Raw genomic sequence first — 20,104 nt, 5'->3', positions numbered from 1 at the left:
GCAATGGGCTGGATTGGTGGAGTACTATATTCTCGGGTGGCGTGGACCCATTCTTGTTTTAGAGGACCTGAGGGTAGGTTGGTATATGTAGGTCAGGGACCTGCATATGTCGTGTGGTCTGGAATCCCCAGCTGGGTTTTTAATCGGTTCGAATCGTTGTTGCTCCTCGATTATGGAGACTCAACTCACTGTTCATCATCGTAGTTTAATAACTAGAACTTGAGTAAGGTTTGAGAAAGTGTTGGATATGGAGTTTCATGATCTCATCACGGATCATGTCAGCTTTGTATATGATCTTTTTGAAGATAAAAATATAGATATAAAGAATCTTCTTAGAGTGCTTTTACGCAAAAGAACTTTGATTATTGCTAAAGCCATACCTTGAATCCCTGAGCCTGTATTCCTGAGTCTACTCCGTTTATATTTCGGTTAAGTCTTGTTGAGTACTTTTGTACTCAGGGTTCGTTAACCCTTGTTGCAGGTGAGCCTCATGGGCAGGTCTGCCTTGGACCGTGCTGCATGACTGTTGTTCAGGTCGAGGATGATGAGTAAATGTGTGGCCCTTGGGTAGGACACTTTCTTTGGGTGTTATGTTTATGTTAATTATGCCACTCCACTATTATGGTTTGTAATAATAATCGTACTTAGTTTGTGAAACAACTGTTTTGTAAATTAAGTTATTGTAAGACTTCCGCTATTTTACTCTGATGTATATTAATGAATAACCTATTGTAATACTGCAATGACTCTTTAATGGGATCCTGCTCGGAAATCGTAGATGATTCGGGGTTCCCTAGGGACACCCGATAGTCTTCTTAAGTTATCGGGAACATATGCATAGTTGTCAGAGGTCATTGGATAGTGATAGATGCATGTGAGCCCTATAATTTAGGAGGTTCTGCCACAGCAGACGTATGTTTTATTCAAGTATTTCATGTTGTAAGTGTTTTGTTTTTCATAGGTATGTTCAGAGAGTCATGGGGGACGGCCCGGGCGCAAGGGAAGCGCGCCGAGCCAGGGGGCGGCACATGGGGCGCGTGGTGCGCCTGGGGTCCTGTGGGTCTCCCCGCGCGGAGAGAGAGGAGGGGGTCAGGGGAAGGAGCGCCAGGCGCAGGGCGGGGTGAGGCGGACAGGGGCGGGGTACGCGTGCTGGTCAAGACGAGGCGGACGGGGATGGACGCATGCAGCAGCGAAAAGCACAATGGCAGGCGTAGGTGGACGGGCTGGTGACTGAAACCGGGGTCACATGATGGCGTTTTCTGATGGACCGTTCTGCTAGGGTGTTCTGTGGGAGTGTGTCTAGGTTACCGTCCGACGGAATCCTATCACTCGGACGTCCGGGCACCTGTAATTTTCTATTTTATTAGTCGGGGGTATTAAACAATAACTAATGATGTCTATGTCTACGTCTATAAATTTTCTATTTTATTAGTCGGCTGATCAAGAAGTTGGTTTGTTCGGCTTCTTTTTTAAGCCGGATCCGTGTTTTTCTCTCGTAATATTTGAACCGTAACAGTGTTTTTAGCATGAACCGTGCACTTTCGTAACAGTCGAACGGGGCCAATAACTGGAGTTCCTCAAATCCGTAGTAGCGAATTAGCCTGGCTTAAAACCAAACCTCTAGCAGGAAGTACGCAACTGACCGAACCGAACCAAGCCAAATTAAATAAACCATTCATAATCAATTAACTGATGATGATGACAGCAACTACTCCGATGTCCGAATAAACAAGGCCACCCCAGACAGGCAGACACGGCTGCCAGCTCTCAAACACACAAACGACTCCTCCACACGATATTCCTCTACTTTGATCAGCTGCCCGCACACGCGCTCATGGCCATGGGGAAGTCCAAGTCGTCGTCGTGGTCTGCGCTGTTTGGCCTCGGCTGCTGCAGCTCTTCCCATGCCGACCGCTCTAGCGACGGCTCCGGCTCCGGCTCCAAGAACGTGACCAAGGTGGCCTCCAGTTCCAGGCCTCCAGCCGCACCAGCGCCGCTGCCTTCGCCAGAGGACCTATCACTGTCGCTGGCGGGATCTGACGTGCTGACTTTCACGGTGGAGGAGCTCCGGGTGGCGACGCGGGACTTCTCGATGAGCAACTTCGTCGGCGAGGGCGGGTTCGGCCCCGTGTACAAGGGCCGCGTCGACGAGCGGGTCAGGCCCGGCCTGCGGCAGCCGCAGGCCGTCGCCGTCAAGCTGCTGGACCTCGAGGGCTCCCAGGGCCACAAGGAGTGGCTGGTAAGCAAGTTTCTGAATCACGCCAATATAATCTGATTCGATCGGGTTAGTTTCGCAGATTTTTTTTTTTGGACAGAGAATAGTGATTGATCCATTATTCTGAATTCATCTTCGTTGCAGAACAACGATCCCTCGTTGAAAGTAAAACTAGCACTTCGCAAATACTAGTAGTTTAGTCTCTTTCACTTCTGAATGCTTTTGGTTTGGGCAGTAGTTCAGCACTTCAGTCTGGAGTAGTATAAGGATTGCCTTTTTTAGTGTTTTTTATTTATCCAATAATAATTGAGGTAGTAGTATATTTGAACTAATCAGCTGGCACTCTTGGACCTATTTATCATTTTATTAGGTTTATTGAGAAGTACCACCATTTACACTCCAAATAGGTTTATTATAAAATATATTTTATGATTAATCTAATGATAAACTTATGCATCATACTGATATTAGTATTTTTTTAACACATTTGATCAAATTTGAAATTGATTGACCTGTTGAAAAGTAAAAATTACATTTTTGGGGGACGGGAGACTGGAGAGTACTGTTAACCCTGTTCTCGGTACTCCCCTTCCTTTAATCTGTCTGTATATATATGACCCTTAAGATAAACTAGTTAATTTAAAAGTTACTTATCCTGTCATATATTCATTATATATTTGAAACTGAGAAAGCATTGTATTAGTATTTAAGCACTTATTGACTTTGCAATGAAACTGTACTGAAAATAATAGAATTAAACTGAAAGGTTATTAAATTGTCGGCTCCTTAAACAAAGGCGCATACCATCTTAATGTTTCTTATTATTATATATAGTACTACCTCTCTTCCAAATTTCTATATACATTGTTTTTATTCTGTATAAACATAATATATATCTAAGCGCATAGCAAAATTTATGCATTTAGAAAAGCTAGAACATCTTATAATTTGTAACACAGGAAAGTATTAGCTTGAATTAACTATACAGAATTCAAATATTATACAACTTCCGATAGTTTTTTTTCCTACTATTACAAGCGAATGCCATTAAGAAAATAATCATGCGTGGAAACGAAGTTAATTTCTACTGCCATTTTAGTCCTTTATTTAACAACGAATTGAGCCCTACTCAAAAGTCCAAATAAAATAGTAGTGTTGCCATCCATTGCTTAGCTGTGATCACTTTTGGAAGTCGCCATGTCTTCTCCCCTCTTCAGACACACAGTTCCTTTGAGAATTCTTTTTTCGTGCCCTGGAGATGTATGTGGTACGTCAACTTGTCAACCACCAAACTAACACTGCTCATTTGGTCAAAATATTCCTTAAAATACTAAGAAAATGCTGCTTGTGTTGACTTGCAACTCCTACCTGTGATGATTTACTTATTTTATTTGTTTTTGCTGGACAGGCTGAAGTCATTTTCCTCGGGCAGCTGAGGCACCCACACCTTGTCAAACTCATCGGCTACTGCTACCAGGATGAGCACAGGCTTCTTGTGTACGAGTTCATGGCCAGGGGCAGCTTGGAGAAGCATCTCTTCAAAAGTACGGCAAATTCTATAAATTTAAATTCAAGTTTTTCTTATCTTAACAATAGAAACTCTACGAATTTGATTTTTTTTTTTTTTTTTTTGCATTCACCTTAATTAAAGGCCAAATAACCATAGCTCTCCCCTAAGGGCGACCCAAGGTGAGTTTGCACAAGCTACTGACTGTAAGTGGCATAGAGCTTACGGTGTTCTGTTATAACATGTTGGATCTGAAATTTACATTGATCCCAAGACAAGGGTGAGAGCCAGCATTCCTAACGATCTGGTGCATGAATGAATGCTCTCTTCATGGAAATGACAGAGTACTCTGCTTCCCTGCCGTGGTCGACGCGACTGAAGATCGCCATTGGGGCTGCCAAAGGTTTGGCCTTCCTCCACGAAGCTGCCAAACCCGTCATCTACCGCGACTTCAAGACCTCCAACATCCTGCTGGACTCGGTATGTATGTATGTATGTCTTGAGATGCATGGCCACAAGACCAAGCTGTTCCTTCCTTCACAGCTTCACTAATCAGTTGTGTTCGTCATCATTCAGGACTACACGGCAAAGCTGTCGGATTTCGGGCTAGCCAAGGCTGGGCCTGGAGAAGACGAGACCCACGTGTCGACCCGAGTGATGGGCACGCAGGGCTACGCCGCACCCGAGTACATCATGACAGGGCATCTGACAACAAAGAGCGACGTGTACAGCTTCGGCGTGGTGCTCCTGGAGCTGCTCACCGGGCGGAAGGCGTTGGACAAGAACCGGCCGCCGCGAGAGCAGAGCCTGGTGGAGTGGGCGCGCCCATGCCTGCGCGACTCTCGCCGGCTGGAGCGCGTCATGGACCGGAGGCTGCTGAACGGGCACCCCACGCCCAGCCCAGCAGCCCACAAGGCCGCGGGGATAGCCCACCAGTGCCTGAGTGTAAGCCCCAAATCCCGGCCCCGGATGTCTGCCGTCGTAGAGGCCCTGGAGTCGCTGCTTGCTCTAGACGATGCCGTTGTGGAGCCATTTGTGTACACGGCGCCGCCGGAGAACAGATGACCTATGGTGACCTTGTATTTTGCGCGTCCCTTCTTTTGTTTTGGTTTATATATATATTGTAGCTACTACTCTACTACTTTCGTGTGGTAAATGGTAATTCCATTTCCTAGCCTAACACACACGGCCCATCTTCCAACCGGGGCAGAGAATCCAGACCCCATTGGGCTAGCCTTGCATGGACGCTTAGCAATCAATCCAGCAGGCCCAAACATTCCGTGAAGTACCGTTGAGGATGGCACTGGTAGGGAGCACGCGTGCTTTGCAGGCGCGTACACGGACACATGCCGGGGCGACCGAATGTTTGAGGTTTCTTTTTATTTTCTAGACCTAAGCTCGGTGCCGTAGCAATTGGCGCCGAGATTACACTTCTTGATGCCATAGTCATTGACACCGAGGTTCAAAATTATTTTCTGCGTGGCATTAATATGGTTGTTTGCGTAGCGTGGATGTGGCGCCGGCTCGACACCGTGGATCTTGACGCCGAGCCCGACGTCACTTCGCCTGGCACCAACCTGACTTGCGGCTGCAACGCACGGCAACTGCATGCAGGATATGGCAGTAAAGTGGAGATACCCGTGGGCCTATCTATTCAAAGCTAGGAGAGAGAGCATGGCTGCAAGGGCATACATACATGAGACTATCTCCAACGACACACACCTAAATCGAAGACCCATTCACTACTTTGGGTCACGTACAGTAAAAAAAGTCAACCACCCAACACTCGTGTTCTCCAACTGCCGAACCCAAAATCCCGTCCCTCTCTCCTCAGTCTCTCTCCCCCCGCCGCTTCCACCTCTCCCAGCCCCACTTTCCCTCTTCCTCCCCAACCTTCCTCTCTTCATCCACATTCATCACCTTCCCGCTCATCGTCGGCGTCCGCATCGAAGCTACGCGTGGAGCAGCAGACCAGCGGAGCGCGCCGCGACAGGGCCGCGCCGGCGAGGCGGCGGACGACGCGGAGGCTCCGCCCGGCGAAGAAGCGGCTACCGCTAGGGTTCGGATCCACCTGCCGCGCGGATGACAAGGAGGACGCCACCGCCGGGAGCGGGGCGCGCGGCACCGTGGAGACGGATGCCATGGACGAGCGCGAGGCTCGCCGCTCGCGCGCTGCGGTTGGAATCGTGCTCGACGGCTCGACCCCAGATCCCCGCTCCCCGCCTCGACGCGGTACCCGCCGGCCGCGCCCACCACTACGACGCCGCGCCCCGCTCGACGCCGCCAGATATTTGCGTTCCTCTTTCTCGACGACGCACATTTGCAGTTCGGTAAGCCTCGTACCCAAAACGGGTGAGGTGATTGGGTCTTCTGTTGGAGCGATGTTTTTAAAGGTAAAACACTGTGCACGACGTATTTTAGGTTTGGATCACCGTTTGCCTATCCCGTTGGAGATAGTCTGAAGGTACGCCTGGAGAGTGAAAGAGCATAGGAGTCTTGTGCTTGCACGAGCCTCGAAAAAATAACGTGTGCAAGTGGATGGCGTGGAAAATTCTCTCCTACACGCATATCGATGATAGCTTGCTGTTGTGCACGGTGCCCCCAGCTGAGAGCCTAAGCAGGGTCGAGCAATCAGCACTCGACTAATCCCTCTGTCCCAAATGATACGTTGCTTTTGTTTTTCACGTCGCAAGTTTAATTTAATTTATAGAAAATATATGCAATATTTATATCTTTAAATAAATTTATTAAAAATTAGATTCAAAGATCTTTATGATGTACCAATTATATACTATAAATATTAATATTTTTAATATATATTTTGTTAAAGTTATTTCTTAAAAGAAAAAACAGCAGATATTTTAGGACGAAGGTGATGATGCTGACGCATGTGATGCGCACGTCGCAGACTCCTGTCACCCATAACAACTGCTAAAAATAATTTATAGAGACCGAAGTACACTAAATGCCCAGTCACAGAATTAGTTTGAGCTATGTCTAATTGTTTGTTCGTTGCCAAAAGTTATTTCATTGTTTATTAGACTTGGTCGTGTTAGTAGTTTATTTTATTCTATTGTAACATACGGGTATTTTTGCCAGTAAGATACTAAAACATGATACTATGCTATAATTATATTTTTTTATGATGGAGGAAGTATTTAAGTTAAATCATTAGACTGATCATTGAATTTATTTTTATGAGAAACTTATTTGAAGATATAAATATTATTAATAATTTTCTGTAAACCTACTCAAATTCTTTTTTCAAGTTTTGCTTTCATACATTTTTTATATAAATTTGATTTAACTTAACAGACTTTAATATAACACTGTTGGAAGTTATTATATTTTAATGCATGTACATTGCTACCGGTAAAAACTAGTAGAAAGATTGAAGTAAGCACCAAAAAGGTTGAAGCATGACATACACACTACTCCTACGGACCACCGTGCACAACAGGAAGGGTGAAAAAGCTCCCTTTGATACACATGCACGAGAGAAAATTTTCCACACGCTTGCAGCCGATGAATGTGTCGGGTTCATAAATTCAGGGTCCCCAATGGACCCGTTTTCCTACAAAACTCAGTCCAGCAGGCAGCGCAACGATAGCACACGATTAGACCGCCCCAGACACATAATAACAGGCCAAGACCACGATTCGGTCCCTGACCGACACCCTCGACTAGGACCTCTCAGCCACGACCCATCACAGAAAAGAGGCATACGGAGCTAAAAACAGTCCTACGGCCCGTCTAAGCCCAGGAGTTCGAAGGTTGGCCCACCGATGGGTTTGACAAAACCGCTCCGGGCACCCTTAGAGTGAGGGGTAGAAAGGGCCGACCTCTAGGTCGTGGGCTCTATGACAGAACAGCCCAATTTATACAAGATCCAAGTACGGTTGTCCCCGCTTAGCACGTTGACACACGCATACTTTCACTTATATAAACCTGGTAGTCCGCCGAGTGTTACGAAGGACCTCGATAAATCAACATCACAACCCAGATCGTATGATTAAGCAAATACACATTACATACGCAGAGTTGTAGCGAAAATAATATTACAAATTGGTTCACAAATAATAGTACAAGTTTGTGTTTCAAAACCGATTAGTGAAAACAACATAGCTTTCAAATGATTACATTAATATAAGTTCTAAATACATTGCTAGCATAAGTGACACCCCCAGATAAAAGCATATAGATTAGAAGTAAATATAGAGTCACCGAGCCCACCGGCGGTTAGTCACCATCTTCAGCAGGTCAAGAACTTCACCTGTAACATAGTGGGATAAACCCTGAGTACTTGAATATACTTAGCTAGACTTACCCGTCATAAACCAAAAATAAAATGACACCAAGGAGTATATAAGGCTTTATAAGTGGAGCTAGCTTGACAACATTTTGCATAAAACGCGACTAATTCAGTTGTACAATTATACTTTGGTCATCAAGTTAATTATAGATATTCATCTCTAGATTAGCAACTAACCTGTGCCAAACATGTGGTATATCATTTGATACCATACAATAGTAACCATAGCCAGTGTAGTAATTCCATGTTTATTCGAACCATCATATTTCATAATCCAGTTACTACGATGTTGGGACTAGCCAAGTTTCTCACTATCCGGGAGAGACGGCGATTCAAATCGATTTCAACCAGCTAGGAATTTATTCCTAACACAAACCCAGGTCTACCAGCTATGGTAGCCTTAGGTCACCTTTGGTATAACTCAGGTCCATATTTCGTGGGTTCACCCAGCGCCGCACAATCAGGGACTGACGGTAGCCAGGTCGCTCAAGCCATGCCTACCCATAGTCCTGGACTAGGTCGCTCAGGTCATGCTTGCCCATGGTCTATTGATCTGCTCCCCACACATCCGTACTTCCATCCAGATTGCGCACTTTGATAGAGTGGAGCCTGGCCTGAGTTGAGCTACTCGGCTTCGTGGTCAGAACAAGTTATTCGGCCAGCTAAGTGATAGGCATGTGTTCAATCTTGTCAAAAAGCGTCAACAATGGTATGGTCCTTAATCAACACAGACGGTGATAGATCCACACCCAAGACCTCCATGTCTTGTTGCTTCTCTATTGATATCTCGTTTGGTCTCCATTCATTATTAACACATGGTTATTTTCACGATAGCAAAAATAGCCAACCATGCTTTGGTATCCACCTATATCTCGCAGGTGATAGAAAATCACCCGACTTCTATCGGTCTAAGCATTGCTAAGCATACATTCGATCCTTGACCTACATAGGGTTAAAGGTGTATATATCTGGACAAGGTAGTTCCATGCATCAAGTGTTTCCAATCAACTCTTATAACCTAATGCATCAAACATAAAGAACTCAAGTGATATTTATAAAAACGTAGGAGACTTAGAATGCTCCGAGGCTTGCCTGTGAACCAACACTAGGTCAGTGTTTGTTAGATAACAATCGCTTGGCGAGTATCTCCCATCCTATCACTTGTCCAGTCCTTTCATCTTTGGGATAGGTCCACCATACACCGTCTTTGGGTTCGGCTCCAACACCACGTCCTTCACGTGGTTCATCTAGCGTACCTAGATGAGATGCAAGATGCAAGTGCATGAATATGAAGAATCATAATATGAGATGCATCACATAATAGCACTCAAGGTAAACATAAGATAATGCAAGACATAGGCACCTAGAGTTATTTAACTAAACATCACACAACCTATTATAGAGGGATAGCAAGCATATTAGGCATGACATACAAGTGAACTTAAGTTCAGATATTGCACACATGCATCGATCAAGAATTAACCAACATGTTTAGCCAAAACAAGAGCAAGCTAAAACAATCACCTAGCACATGTATAAAAATCTAGACAGCAGCACAACAATTATTTATTTTAACCATAACTAAAGACATAAGCATCTAACAAGGGTGACCCTAGACTTTATGGAAATCTAATAAAATTGCCTACAACATTATTATTATCATCAAAAGCTTATTCCAAAGCCAACCAGGTCAAACATGCCAATGTTTCAGATCTGCACAGAACTAGGACACAAAAGTAACAGCAATTTCAACAATGCATAACTGGAGTTATGGACATCAAACAAGCACGAACCTTAACTTTCTAGAAATATTATTAAATTATCTAAAACATGTTTAATATCATCACAAGATGATTCCTCAATTAACAAGGTCAATCGCATAATTGAGCACCTTTGTCCAGACTGGGACAGATTCTGCCATACAACTTCATAAGCTTATAACTGAAGATTTAGACCACCAAAAGGAATGATTTTTAACAATTTGGAAATCTAATGAAAATCACTACACTTATTATATTATATTTAAGACATGATTCAAAGCTTAGTTGGGTCAAACAACATAATCATTCAGATCTATACAGAGAGCATGCAAAACCTGATAGGGAAATTATAAAATCTATAGCTCCTAAATTATCAGGCCTATGGTCATGAAAATTTAACACAAGCTATATTATTAAGTTACCTATAACTTTTGTATTCACCACAACCACATAAAATATCATTTACACCATGAAAATAATTGCACAAGCAAAACTACACCTACAGTCCAAACAACAGTGGTATAGAAAACTTCAAAGAAGCATAACTGGAGTTCTAGGCCTCCAACAAGCATGAATCATAACTTTTTGAAAAGCTTATGAAGTTACCTACAAATTTATTATTCTCATATTAAGATGATTCTATAGTTAAAAAGGTTAATTAATCCAATTAATACATCTCTGTCCAAAACATGGACATAAACTGACATATCACTTTAAACAGCTATAACTAGAGTTCTACATGTCCAATAAATATGGTTCTAGACTTTTTATAAAGCTTAGAAAATTCTAAACAACTTTGTTATAAACACCTAAAGCTAATTATGCTCTTAACAAGGCCACACATTACCAACAAGGCAACCCTATCTGGGTTTGGGCAGAAACAACCACAGAAATTTAAGCAACAAAATCTAAAACTCTACTTAACCAAAAATTATGCTATTTAGCTTTTTGGAAATCTTAAGAAAAGTACTACAACTCATGTATTGTCATAAAATCCTGATTCTTAACTTAACTGAGCCAATTAATATAAACATGCAGTCCTATTCAGAATAGGAGCAAAGCAACACAGGGCATTTGTTATTTTTATAGCTATTAAACTATCAAACATAAATTCCCAAAATTTTTACCACAACATACACATAGAATCAGTAGACTACCATAAACATTTCACATTTATTTGAGCACACCAACTGCATTTATGAAAAAGACAAGACACAACTAGTATTAAAAACATAACTACATAAATTGATTTTTACAGCACAAACTTTAAACTAAACCATATCATATTATATATCTACTGCATAGATAATTTTACAAGGATTCCAAAAAGTCCTCATTTGCTATTTTAGGATTTTTTCTACGATTTACAATGATTTTTCGAAGTTCCTCCAATTTCCTACAAAAGAGAAAAAGGAAAAAGGAAAAGAAAAGGCCACTTTCGCATCGGGAACCCTAGAGTTTTTGCTAATCAACCTACAGTACAAGAGCACTATTCATATGAGTCATGAGATCTACATTTAGAACTCTCTAAAAGTTTCTATTTACGCGTGAGATCCTTCTCTCTTTCTTCTTCACGGAGTCGTAGCAGAGCACGACAGAGGAGGCCGTCGGGCCGGCCGGTGGCCGATTCGGCCGGCTGGGGAGGGGCGTCGGTGGCCATAGAGGGGCGATGTGGCCTCGCAGCAGCCAGACATGGCCGCGCCTAGCCCTGGTTTGGGCCACATCAGCTTGTGGCTGTCTGGCCACGACAGCCGAGGGAGGCGGCCAGAGCCGTTCTGGCGATAGCGGCTTTGGCAATGCTGGCTTGGACGCGGGTGCGCGCGAGGGAGAGGAGAGGGTCACTGAGCTTCTGGTGGATGCTGGGGAAACACTGCTCGATGGCCATGGCTACGTGGAGCTCGGCTGCGGCTGGCCATGGCGAGCGGCTATGCAGCAGTAGGGCGAGCTCGGCGCTGGGAGAGCGAGGGAGGCCAGAGGAAGCGAGCGTGAGTGAGGATGGAGCGTGGAGAAGCTCAGGTGCTTGGCCTAGAGGAGCAGGGGCATGACAGGGAGGCAGGCCATGTGGCAGTGGCACGCGGCAATGGTGGGAATGCGCTCACGCGCATGGACGACGCATCGGCCTTTCACCGAACACGTGGCGTGCGTCGTTGTGCCCGAGTTGGAGTCCGTTTTTGGGCTGGCTTTGCTCTGAACTGGGCTATGGGCCTTTAAGCAAAGTTGTTCCTCTTCTGATGCTCTACAAACTTGATTAGGGGTCACAGCCATTAGTGTAACACCTCTAGTGTTACGAGCTCGTTTAGCACTAAGATTTAGGCCTAAGAAAAATTTTCAAAACGATTTTTCTTGGATTTTAAATTTTAAAACCAGTTTCTTGCGTCCACGGTAAAATTCTATAATTATATTTAAAAGTGCTATTGTGGTGATTTGAGTTGCACAAAATAATAACACAATACCCTAATATTTTGTTCTATGGCTTAATATGGAGTATGAGCTATCGCATGAAATGTTTAGTGATGGAAGTTGATAGGATTAGATTTTTTAGAGTACCGACAACGTATAGCTGTTCACATCCACGTCGCACGCGTAGGCAGGCAGCCAGCAGAGCCACGCGATGTACGTGCGTTCAGCTGCTGCATGATCTCTCACGTCCTTGCCTCACTGTTGTTCTAGACACTTATACGGTGGTGCGTTTCCCCTACTGTGAATAAATCCATCATCCAAATTATTAACGTCGCGCCGCGTTGGCGGACCGCGTCGCCGTGTATGCGGGCTCGCTAGATATCACTGATGAAGCAGTACTGCAGTCTACCTCCATTGTCTTGTCGTGTTATTGTCTTCGTTGCAACACCATTGCCTGCCTTCGTTACTATTATATTATCAGCATCAGCAGCATGTCGAGCAGCGACTGCTTGTGATTGACGTGTCGTCCGCCGTACAAAAGCGTAGTGGCTCACGTGAAGCTTTCAGTGCATGCATGTAGCGCTTACCACTCCTCTGGCTTAGTGGTACAGTCATCCAGCGTTTAGCTACTGCAATGCCTAGTCTCTATTCGGGCACATGATCGAGTTGCGCAGCGTTCTGTGGCTGGTGGTGAACCGCACGGCTCCTCGCGCTTGCTCTGTACTGTCTCTGTTCGCTCTTGTCCTTCTAGCCATGGCCGCACGTGCTGCTGCCCTTCCCTCTGCTTCTTGAGGATGCTGAGTTGCTGCTCCTGCTCTGCTCTCTCTCTCTCATGATTGTCGATTTGCTTTGCTTTTCTTTCCTCTGTTTGCCTTGTGCTGGACCGCCTTCCCTAGCCTGGTCGCGCACGCCATGCTCCGGCCGCCCACGCTCATCCGTGTCGTAGCGTCGCTCCTCCCTTCCTACAACAGGCATGTTTTTCCTTGCTCGCCTGACCTGCACGGCGCCTGCACCCTGGCGTCCGCACCCTTGCCCAGCACTCCTGTAATCATCGTAGACCGGCCTGCTTCGGCTAGGCCACGCCACTTGGCCACTTAGGTCATAGCCGGCCTTGGGCCGCTACCACGTGGGCGTTGGTGGGCTGCCGGTCTACCGCCTGTCGGCCTGGTGCCTTCTGGGCCGCGCGCCCACGTTTGGCTTGCTGGGCCGCTCGCGCGCCGTGCCCCGCTAGGCTGAATTGGTGGCCGCTGGCCTTTAGTTTTCTCAGCACTTGTTAAATTAGTTTTGGAAATAAACTTATAAAATCAATATAAAATTATGTAGGTGTCCAAAAAATTGTGAAACCAGTTTTATTGAGTTTCTAAAATCATGATCTATCTAATAGTGTATTTTATTCACATAGTTTGATAATATTCTTGGAAGGTATATAATTAATTTAAGGTACTTAATATTGTAAAATATAAACTTATAGGAATTTCTATGATAAATTGGTAATATTATTGAATCTAAAATTTATACAGTAGACTACTAGCAATATTAGGTACTCACTATAATTTTTGTAGATCTAGAATAATTAGGTTGGTAAATAGATAATGATGCCCTATTCCAAATAAAGATTAAATCGATAGAATGAAATAAAGAAACACCTTGGGTTTTGTATAACTAAAACATTGGTTGGGAAGTAACGCCTTATTCGACAACATGAATACGTAGACCAGCATTAGAGCTATCTCGTTAGCTTGTGAGGTGTGATCAGATTTCTAAGTGTTTCGGATGTCATTGGTTATTTACATCTATGCATTTGCATCAATGCATATCATATAGGTACGATGATAGATCAACGGATCAATTGAAGGATGATTAGGAATCCGAAGATGGTATATTTGTATTCTCTCCAGGAGATGATGCATGGACTTTCTATTCAGTTGATGGTGGATGATCTGAAGATGCAGATACTAACTTTTTAATATATATCTTACCTAGGCAAGCCCCGGTGCATAACCCCTACTTTTTTATAGTTTAAATTATATTTGTGCATTAAGTTTTAAGGAGTTGAATGAAACCCACTTGCATATATATATATATATATATATATATATATATATATATATATATATATATATATATATATATATGAGTCTTATTAGTATGACAGAATCGTGTAGATTGCTATGCTACAGGGCTCCGGTAGAAGTCGAGTGATTGCCTGTCACTCGCGAGAGATAGGAAATATATTACTGTATTATTATCCCTTGGAAAATATAAATGGTGGAACGAAAAAAATGGTGACCGGACAGGGATATGGTTTAGATATTGGTGGGTGTAAGAGGTTGTATCGCCGTGGACGCGGGGCATGGCTTGGTTACACTGCTTTCCCTGTCTGTGTCGTTAAGGACCGGCCGTTGTATAAAACGTTAGGCAAGTCACAGATTTATTATCCCGAGCATATACTTGTGTATGGGTGCTTGGAAGACTTGTTGCTCTCTTGTCATGGATTCGGCTCTTTTCGAACCGACTGTTAGGGTGGTTTTTAGGTTAGGAGGTCCTTGCACCGCACTAAGTCCGGGACTCAGGAGCGGGGGCTTGGAGTCCCAGTTTGGATGGGGACCTAGACACCCAGGACAGGAGGGTGATGGATTGGTCCTGCTTGTGCCCGGGGTACAAGCAGGGCGTGTGTTTTTAGAGTACCCAGCTGGGGACATTGGTTCGCGAATCGCCGCCGAGTCGGTACGACTTGTCTTACCTCTAGCACCGTAGTAAGAACTAAAAGATGAAAGATGGAAGATAGAAAAATGAAATCTGATTGCTTACCACCTGCTTAAAAGTAGCATAGGTGCTTACATAGAATGGTTAGTTAATGAACCAATGCGGCTATTAATAAAAATCGAATATAAGGTGTAACATCCTAATGGGCCAAAGTGGGCCCAATCCAATTTTAGTATGGGTCGGTGTCACTGCAGCAGCGGAATGAAGGTCACTGTAGCACCAGACTCTGGCTACTGTTCACTCGAAAAATGGGCCGACCGATTTCGCTGGTACTGTTTCACGGGTTACTGTAGCACTGCGGCAAAACACACTGCGCAACCAGTTAGTACCATACTAGAAACTCTGAGATCGCCGGATCGACTTAAATATCAAGGCCAGGGACGCGTAGTAATCTTCGGTTAACCGTTTTGAACGAAGCGAGGACAAAAGTTTAAGCGGGTTGCTACGCGGGTGGGACCACTCCTAGGAAGAGTGGGCATGGGCCATGTATGTCGGGACTGGACGTTACATAAGGACATACTTTTAGTAATGCTCCAGCAGATGTAATAAATCTACATGCCAGATAGCCTTGCATATCCTTAGAGTCTTTTTTTTCCTCCTGTTGGGTAAGTCTTGCTAAGTACAATTAAGTACTTAGGGTTTTATTCCCCCTGTTGCGGTGACAGGTGGATGCTAGAGCTGACTCTTGTGTGTGGATTTATCATGGCGGGCTCAGAGAGGATTTTCTTTATGCTACGATCATAGTTTTTAATTATAACTCTCACTAAATATTTTTTATAAATGAAAGCTTTATAATCTGTTGTCATAGCTTATATATCAATGCTTCATCATGCCATGAATATCTATTTATTTTCGTTGTAATTCTGATCACATGTTTATATTCCGCTATTACATTAAATTATTTATAACTCTGATAATATGATTACATTCCACTGTTATAATAATAAATATTATACTCTGATGTTGTATTAAAAGTGATGTAAGAAATGATTAAGAATGATGTAAGCTTTATTCTCTCATTTGTGATCCTTATGGAAAAATATGGATTTTTGGGTTCTCCCTTGCGTTGTGCCCGACAGAACCGAGTAATTTAGTGTTCCCCTTTGAGTGCTTAGTGTCTAATGGAAGATGAGCACTCCTAGGGGCATTAGATTAGGCGGTTCTGCCACAATTAGGTCTTTGAAACAGCGGTTAATTAGTGTCCAATTAGCAAGTGTCAACGTGTTGACGCTGATTAACCAAATCCAAAATTGAGGACCAAAACGGAGTCAAACTTAGTCCAACTTTTTATATGCTCTTCTCCACCATATATACTCAAACTTTTATTTTGGTACCAAATCAAGTTGTTTAACAAAATTTGGAGAACGCGGAATGCCAACATGTCAATCTCAATTAAGTGACAAAGTAACTTTTGCTGTTTTTGGAAACTATTTTTGAAGATCTAAATGAACTCCAAATTTGATGAGACTTGATTTGTTGTTTCCACCATGAAAGGTAATTCAACTTATCTTAAGGAATCCAATTGAGCTACCACATGAATTTAAAAGATAAAAATTCACAAACATTGTCAACTTGTTGTTGTTAATCGGGGACTTAGAATATTTTTCTTAGAGCCTAAGACAGCAGCTGATTCAATCTTCAAACCTCAGTTTGACTTAGTTCCAAGTGGATCTGGCTCTTGGTCCAAAAATAGAGTTGGTTCTACTCCACTCAAAATTCAACTTTTATTTAAGGTGTAACTCCATGCAAACACTCTAAGCCACAGTTCAAACCAAGTCAAAGTAGCATCACGGTAAAGCTTAAATCAGAGTTTTTGACCGATTGAGGCATTTTCTTAACCTTTGCTCAACATGAACCATTCATGACTTTTGTTGTAGAGTTCAATTAGAGTCGTTTGGGTAAGGTAGCAAGGTTTGTTTGACATCTCATATTCCCATTTACTTAATAAAGCAAGCCAAGAAAGATTATAACTTATCATTTCATGTGACTTCTTGATTCTAAACTTTATGAAACTTTTCCACTGGTCAACATGGATGCATGTTGATGTAATATACATGAAATAAACATGTTTAACATTACTCTTGCATAATCTTAACAAGGGTACCCATATAAGTAAAGGTATGTTGTCCAAGTTTAAGTTGGAGCTCACTCTTGTAAATTTGATCTTGACACCTTCATCATCATTTAAAATGTCATGTTTGAGCTCAAACCCATTGCTTAACTGGTGACAAACACCTAGGCTGTTACAGGCTCCGCCTCGTCTGACCTCTTGAAAGCTCTAGTTTGGTTTTGGTGAATTGATGAAACCCTAAGTGCTAACCTAGTTTATCAAGTGATCATGAGATAGGTAGCACATTCCAAGTGGTGAAGCGAATGAAGATCATGACATGATGATGGCGATGCCATGGTGATGATCAAGTGCTTGGACTTGAAAAGAAGAAAGAGAAAAACAAAAGGCTCAAGGTAAATGTATAAATGGTAGGAGCTATTTTATTTTGATGATCGAGACACTTAGTGAGTGTGATCACATTTATGATCGATAGTCATACTATTAAGAGGGGTGAAACTCGTATCGAAATACGGTTATCAAAGTGCCACTAGATGCTCTAACTCATTGCATATGCACTTAGGATCTAGTGGAGTGTTAACACCCTTGAAAATGTTTGTGAAAATATGCTAACACATGTGCACAAGGTGATACATTTGGTGGTTGGCACATTTGAGCAAGGGTTGGAACTTCACCAACAGAGTGTCCGCCTGTAGAGTGCGGACAGTCCGATGGTGCCACCGGTGCCCTATACAAAAAAAACAGAGGTCACAGCAAGTGACCGGACGCTGGTCTCGGAAGGACCGGCGCGTTCGGTCAGTAGAAGCAGTGAAGATGCTGGTGTCAGTCTGTGACTGGACGCTGGGTCACCTAGTGACCGGACGCTGGAGGGCTACGTTCGGTCCCGCTGATGTGGTAGTACATAGAGAAGACGCCGAGTGACCGGACGTTGGGTGAGTCCGGTTGAGCATGTCCGGATGCGTCCGGTTGTGATTTCTCGATTCTGGATGCTTATTGGAAAGGACCAAACGCTGAGGTCCAGCGTCCAGTCACTTTACAGCAGCACGTCCAGTCATCACTTGACTATTGAGATCGGGCAAACAACATTTGAAGCCGATGACACGTGGCATGCATCGCACGACCGGACGTTGGGGTCCTGCGTCCGGTCGATATGACCAGAGCGTCCGATCACCCCGTGTTGTGCCCAGTGAAGGGGTATAACGGCTCTATTTTATGGGGGCTTCTATTTAAGTCCCATGGCCGGCTCAAGCTCACTCCCTTGGCCATTTTACATTGACATAGCAACCTTGTGAGCTTAGCCAAAGCCCTTCCACTCATCTCCATCATTGATTCATCATCTTGTGAGATTGGGAGAGAATCCAAGTGCATTGCTTGAGTGTTTGCATCTAGAGGCACTTGGTGTTCATGTTTTGCTGTGGGGTTCGCTTGTTACTCTTGGTGGTTGCCGCCACCTAGACAGCTTGGAACAGCGAGGATCGTCGAGCAAAGGTTGGTAATTGTCTCCGGCTCCGATCGTGGTGATTGTGAGGGGTTCTTGACCTTTTCCTGGTGGAGAGTCAAAAGGTACTTTAGTAGATTGCTCGTGGCTTGTGTGATCCTCATCTTGTGTTGGTTGTGAGGCACCCTATTGAGGGTTTGGCATGTGATGCCAATTAGCGCGTGAACCTCCAAGTGAGTGAATCGCCACAACGAGGACTAGCTTACCGGCATGCAAGTGAACCTCGGTAAAAAATTATTGTGTCATCATTTGATTCCGAGGTGATTGGTCTTCATTGTTATTCATTCTTGTGATTGATTGGCTCCTTCCTCGACACGGCGGTATAACTATCTTGCTCTCTCTCTTTATATTACCGCAAACTAGTTATCAAGCTCTTTAGTGTACCTAGTTGTGAGAGCTTGTTACTTTGGTTAATTTAGCTCTTTAGTTAGTCTTTGAGAGCACACTAACTTAGTGTAGTGACATAGCTATTGTGTGGTTAGAGACAATAGAAACTAAAATTGTGGTAGGTGCCTTGCATTTTAGTAGGCTAACGCAACACTTGCTTCGTCTCATAATTGTAAAACCGGTTTGTTAAGTGTTGTTATATAAATTTTTATTAGGCTATTCACTCTCCCTCCTCTAGCCATTAGGACCTTTCACCTCTATGTCGGGGGCTCCGCCTCACCCAACCTCTGGATCGGGGGCACCGCCTCGCCCGTCTCCCTTTCTCCGACCGAGGATACACCGGACCTCTGCTCGCTGCTCTTTCCCGACCGACACGGTCGGGGCCAACTGGGAGCAACTGACCGGGGACGCCCGCTCGGTGTGGGCCTAGATAAAATAAGGTGCTCAAGTCAACCGTAATATCAAGGACCATACCTTGCCATACCCTGCGCAGCTGTAGGCCGATGCTACAACCTTCCAGACGTATCAGAGCATAAATAGTATTGTGGACGACGTAGTTTGCCGTACTAGACGAACATAGTAGAGCCTGTCAGACGCGTCTGGGCATAAACAGTATTGTGGGCGCTGGCAGCCATCTCGTACCCGACAACGTGGGCAACAAGACTAGGTAGCATATGTACGCGCTCTCTCTCTCTCTCTCTGACTTGTAAGGTCATCTCCTTCACCTATAAAAGAGGGTGCGCTCTCTCCCAACAGGGAGACGCTAGACGACTCGAGGACTCGACGACAGTCCGATTGGGCCTCTAACACCCCCTTCTCATTCCTTACTCGTTTGTAACCCCACAACAAACTTCAAGCACTTTGGCTCAAGAATAAAGTCACCGACTGACTGAAATTGGACGTAGGGCACGTTGCCTGAACCAGTATAAATCATGTGTCATTGAGTGTTAGGCCACATCCGATCACATCGCATGACAAAACTAACAATATTTACTTGTTGGTCAAATTTCGCACCGACAGAATGCATGTTTCTTTTTTTCGATGCTTTTACTATGACTGCTCCTCTCTCTACAGCTGCCAGACATGGCGCCGAGCTTGGCGTCAAGATCTATGGCGCCGAGCCGGCACCACATCCACGCTACGCAAGCAGCCACGTCAACGCCAGGTAAAAAATAATTATGGATCTCGGCG

General features: G+C 44.1%; 1 protein-coding gene across 1 annotated transcript; it reads left to right on the top strand.

The window, feature by feature from the left end:
- Window positions 1-1,780: 1,780 nt before the first annotated feature.
- LOC136539134 (serine/threonine-protein kinase RIPK-like) lies at window positions 1,781-4,854 on the top strand. Its single transcript, XM_066531079.1, has 4 exons — window positions 1,781-2,239; window positions 3,624-3,759; window positions 4,066-4,202; window positions 4,299-4,854. Exons 1-4 carry the CDS (start codon window positions 1,835-1,837, stop codon window positions 4,785-4,787), a joined length of 1,167 nt encoding a protein of 388 aa, XP_066387176.1. The 5' UTR covers window positions 1,781-1,834; the 3' UTR covers window positions 4,788-4,854.
- Window positions 4,855-20,104: the final 15,250 nt, after the last annotated feature.

Source organism: Miscanthus floridulus, chromosome 2, assembly GCF_019320115.1.
Source record: "Miscanthus floridulus cultivar M001 chromosome 2, ASM1932011v1, whole genome shotgun sequence".
Taxonomy (NCBI): Eukaryota; Viridiplantae; Streptophyta; class Magnoliopsida; order Poales; family Poaceae; genus Miscanthus; species Miscanthus floridulus.
The sequence above is the reverse complement of the archived record's forward strand: the minus strand, read 5'-3'. Positions and strand labels throughout refer to the sequence as shown.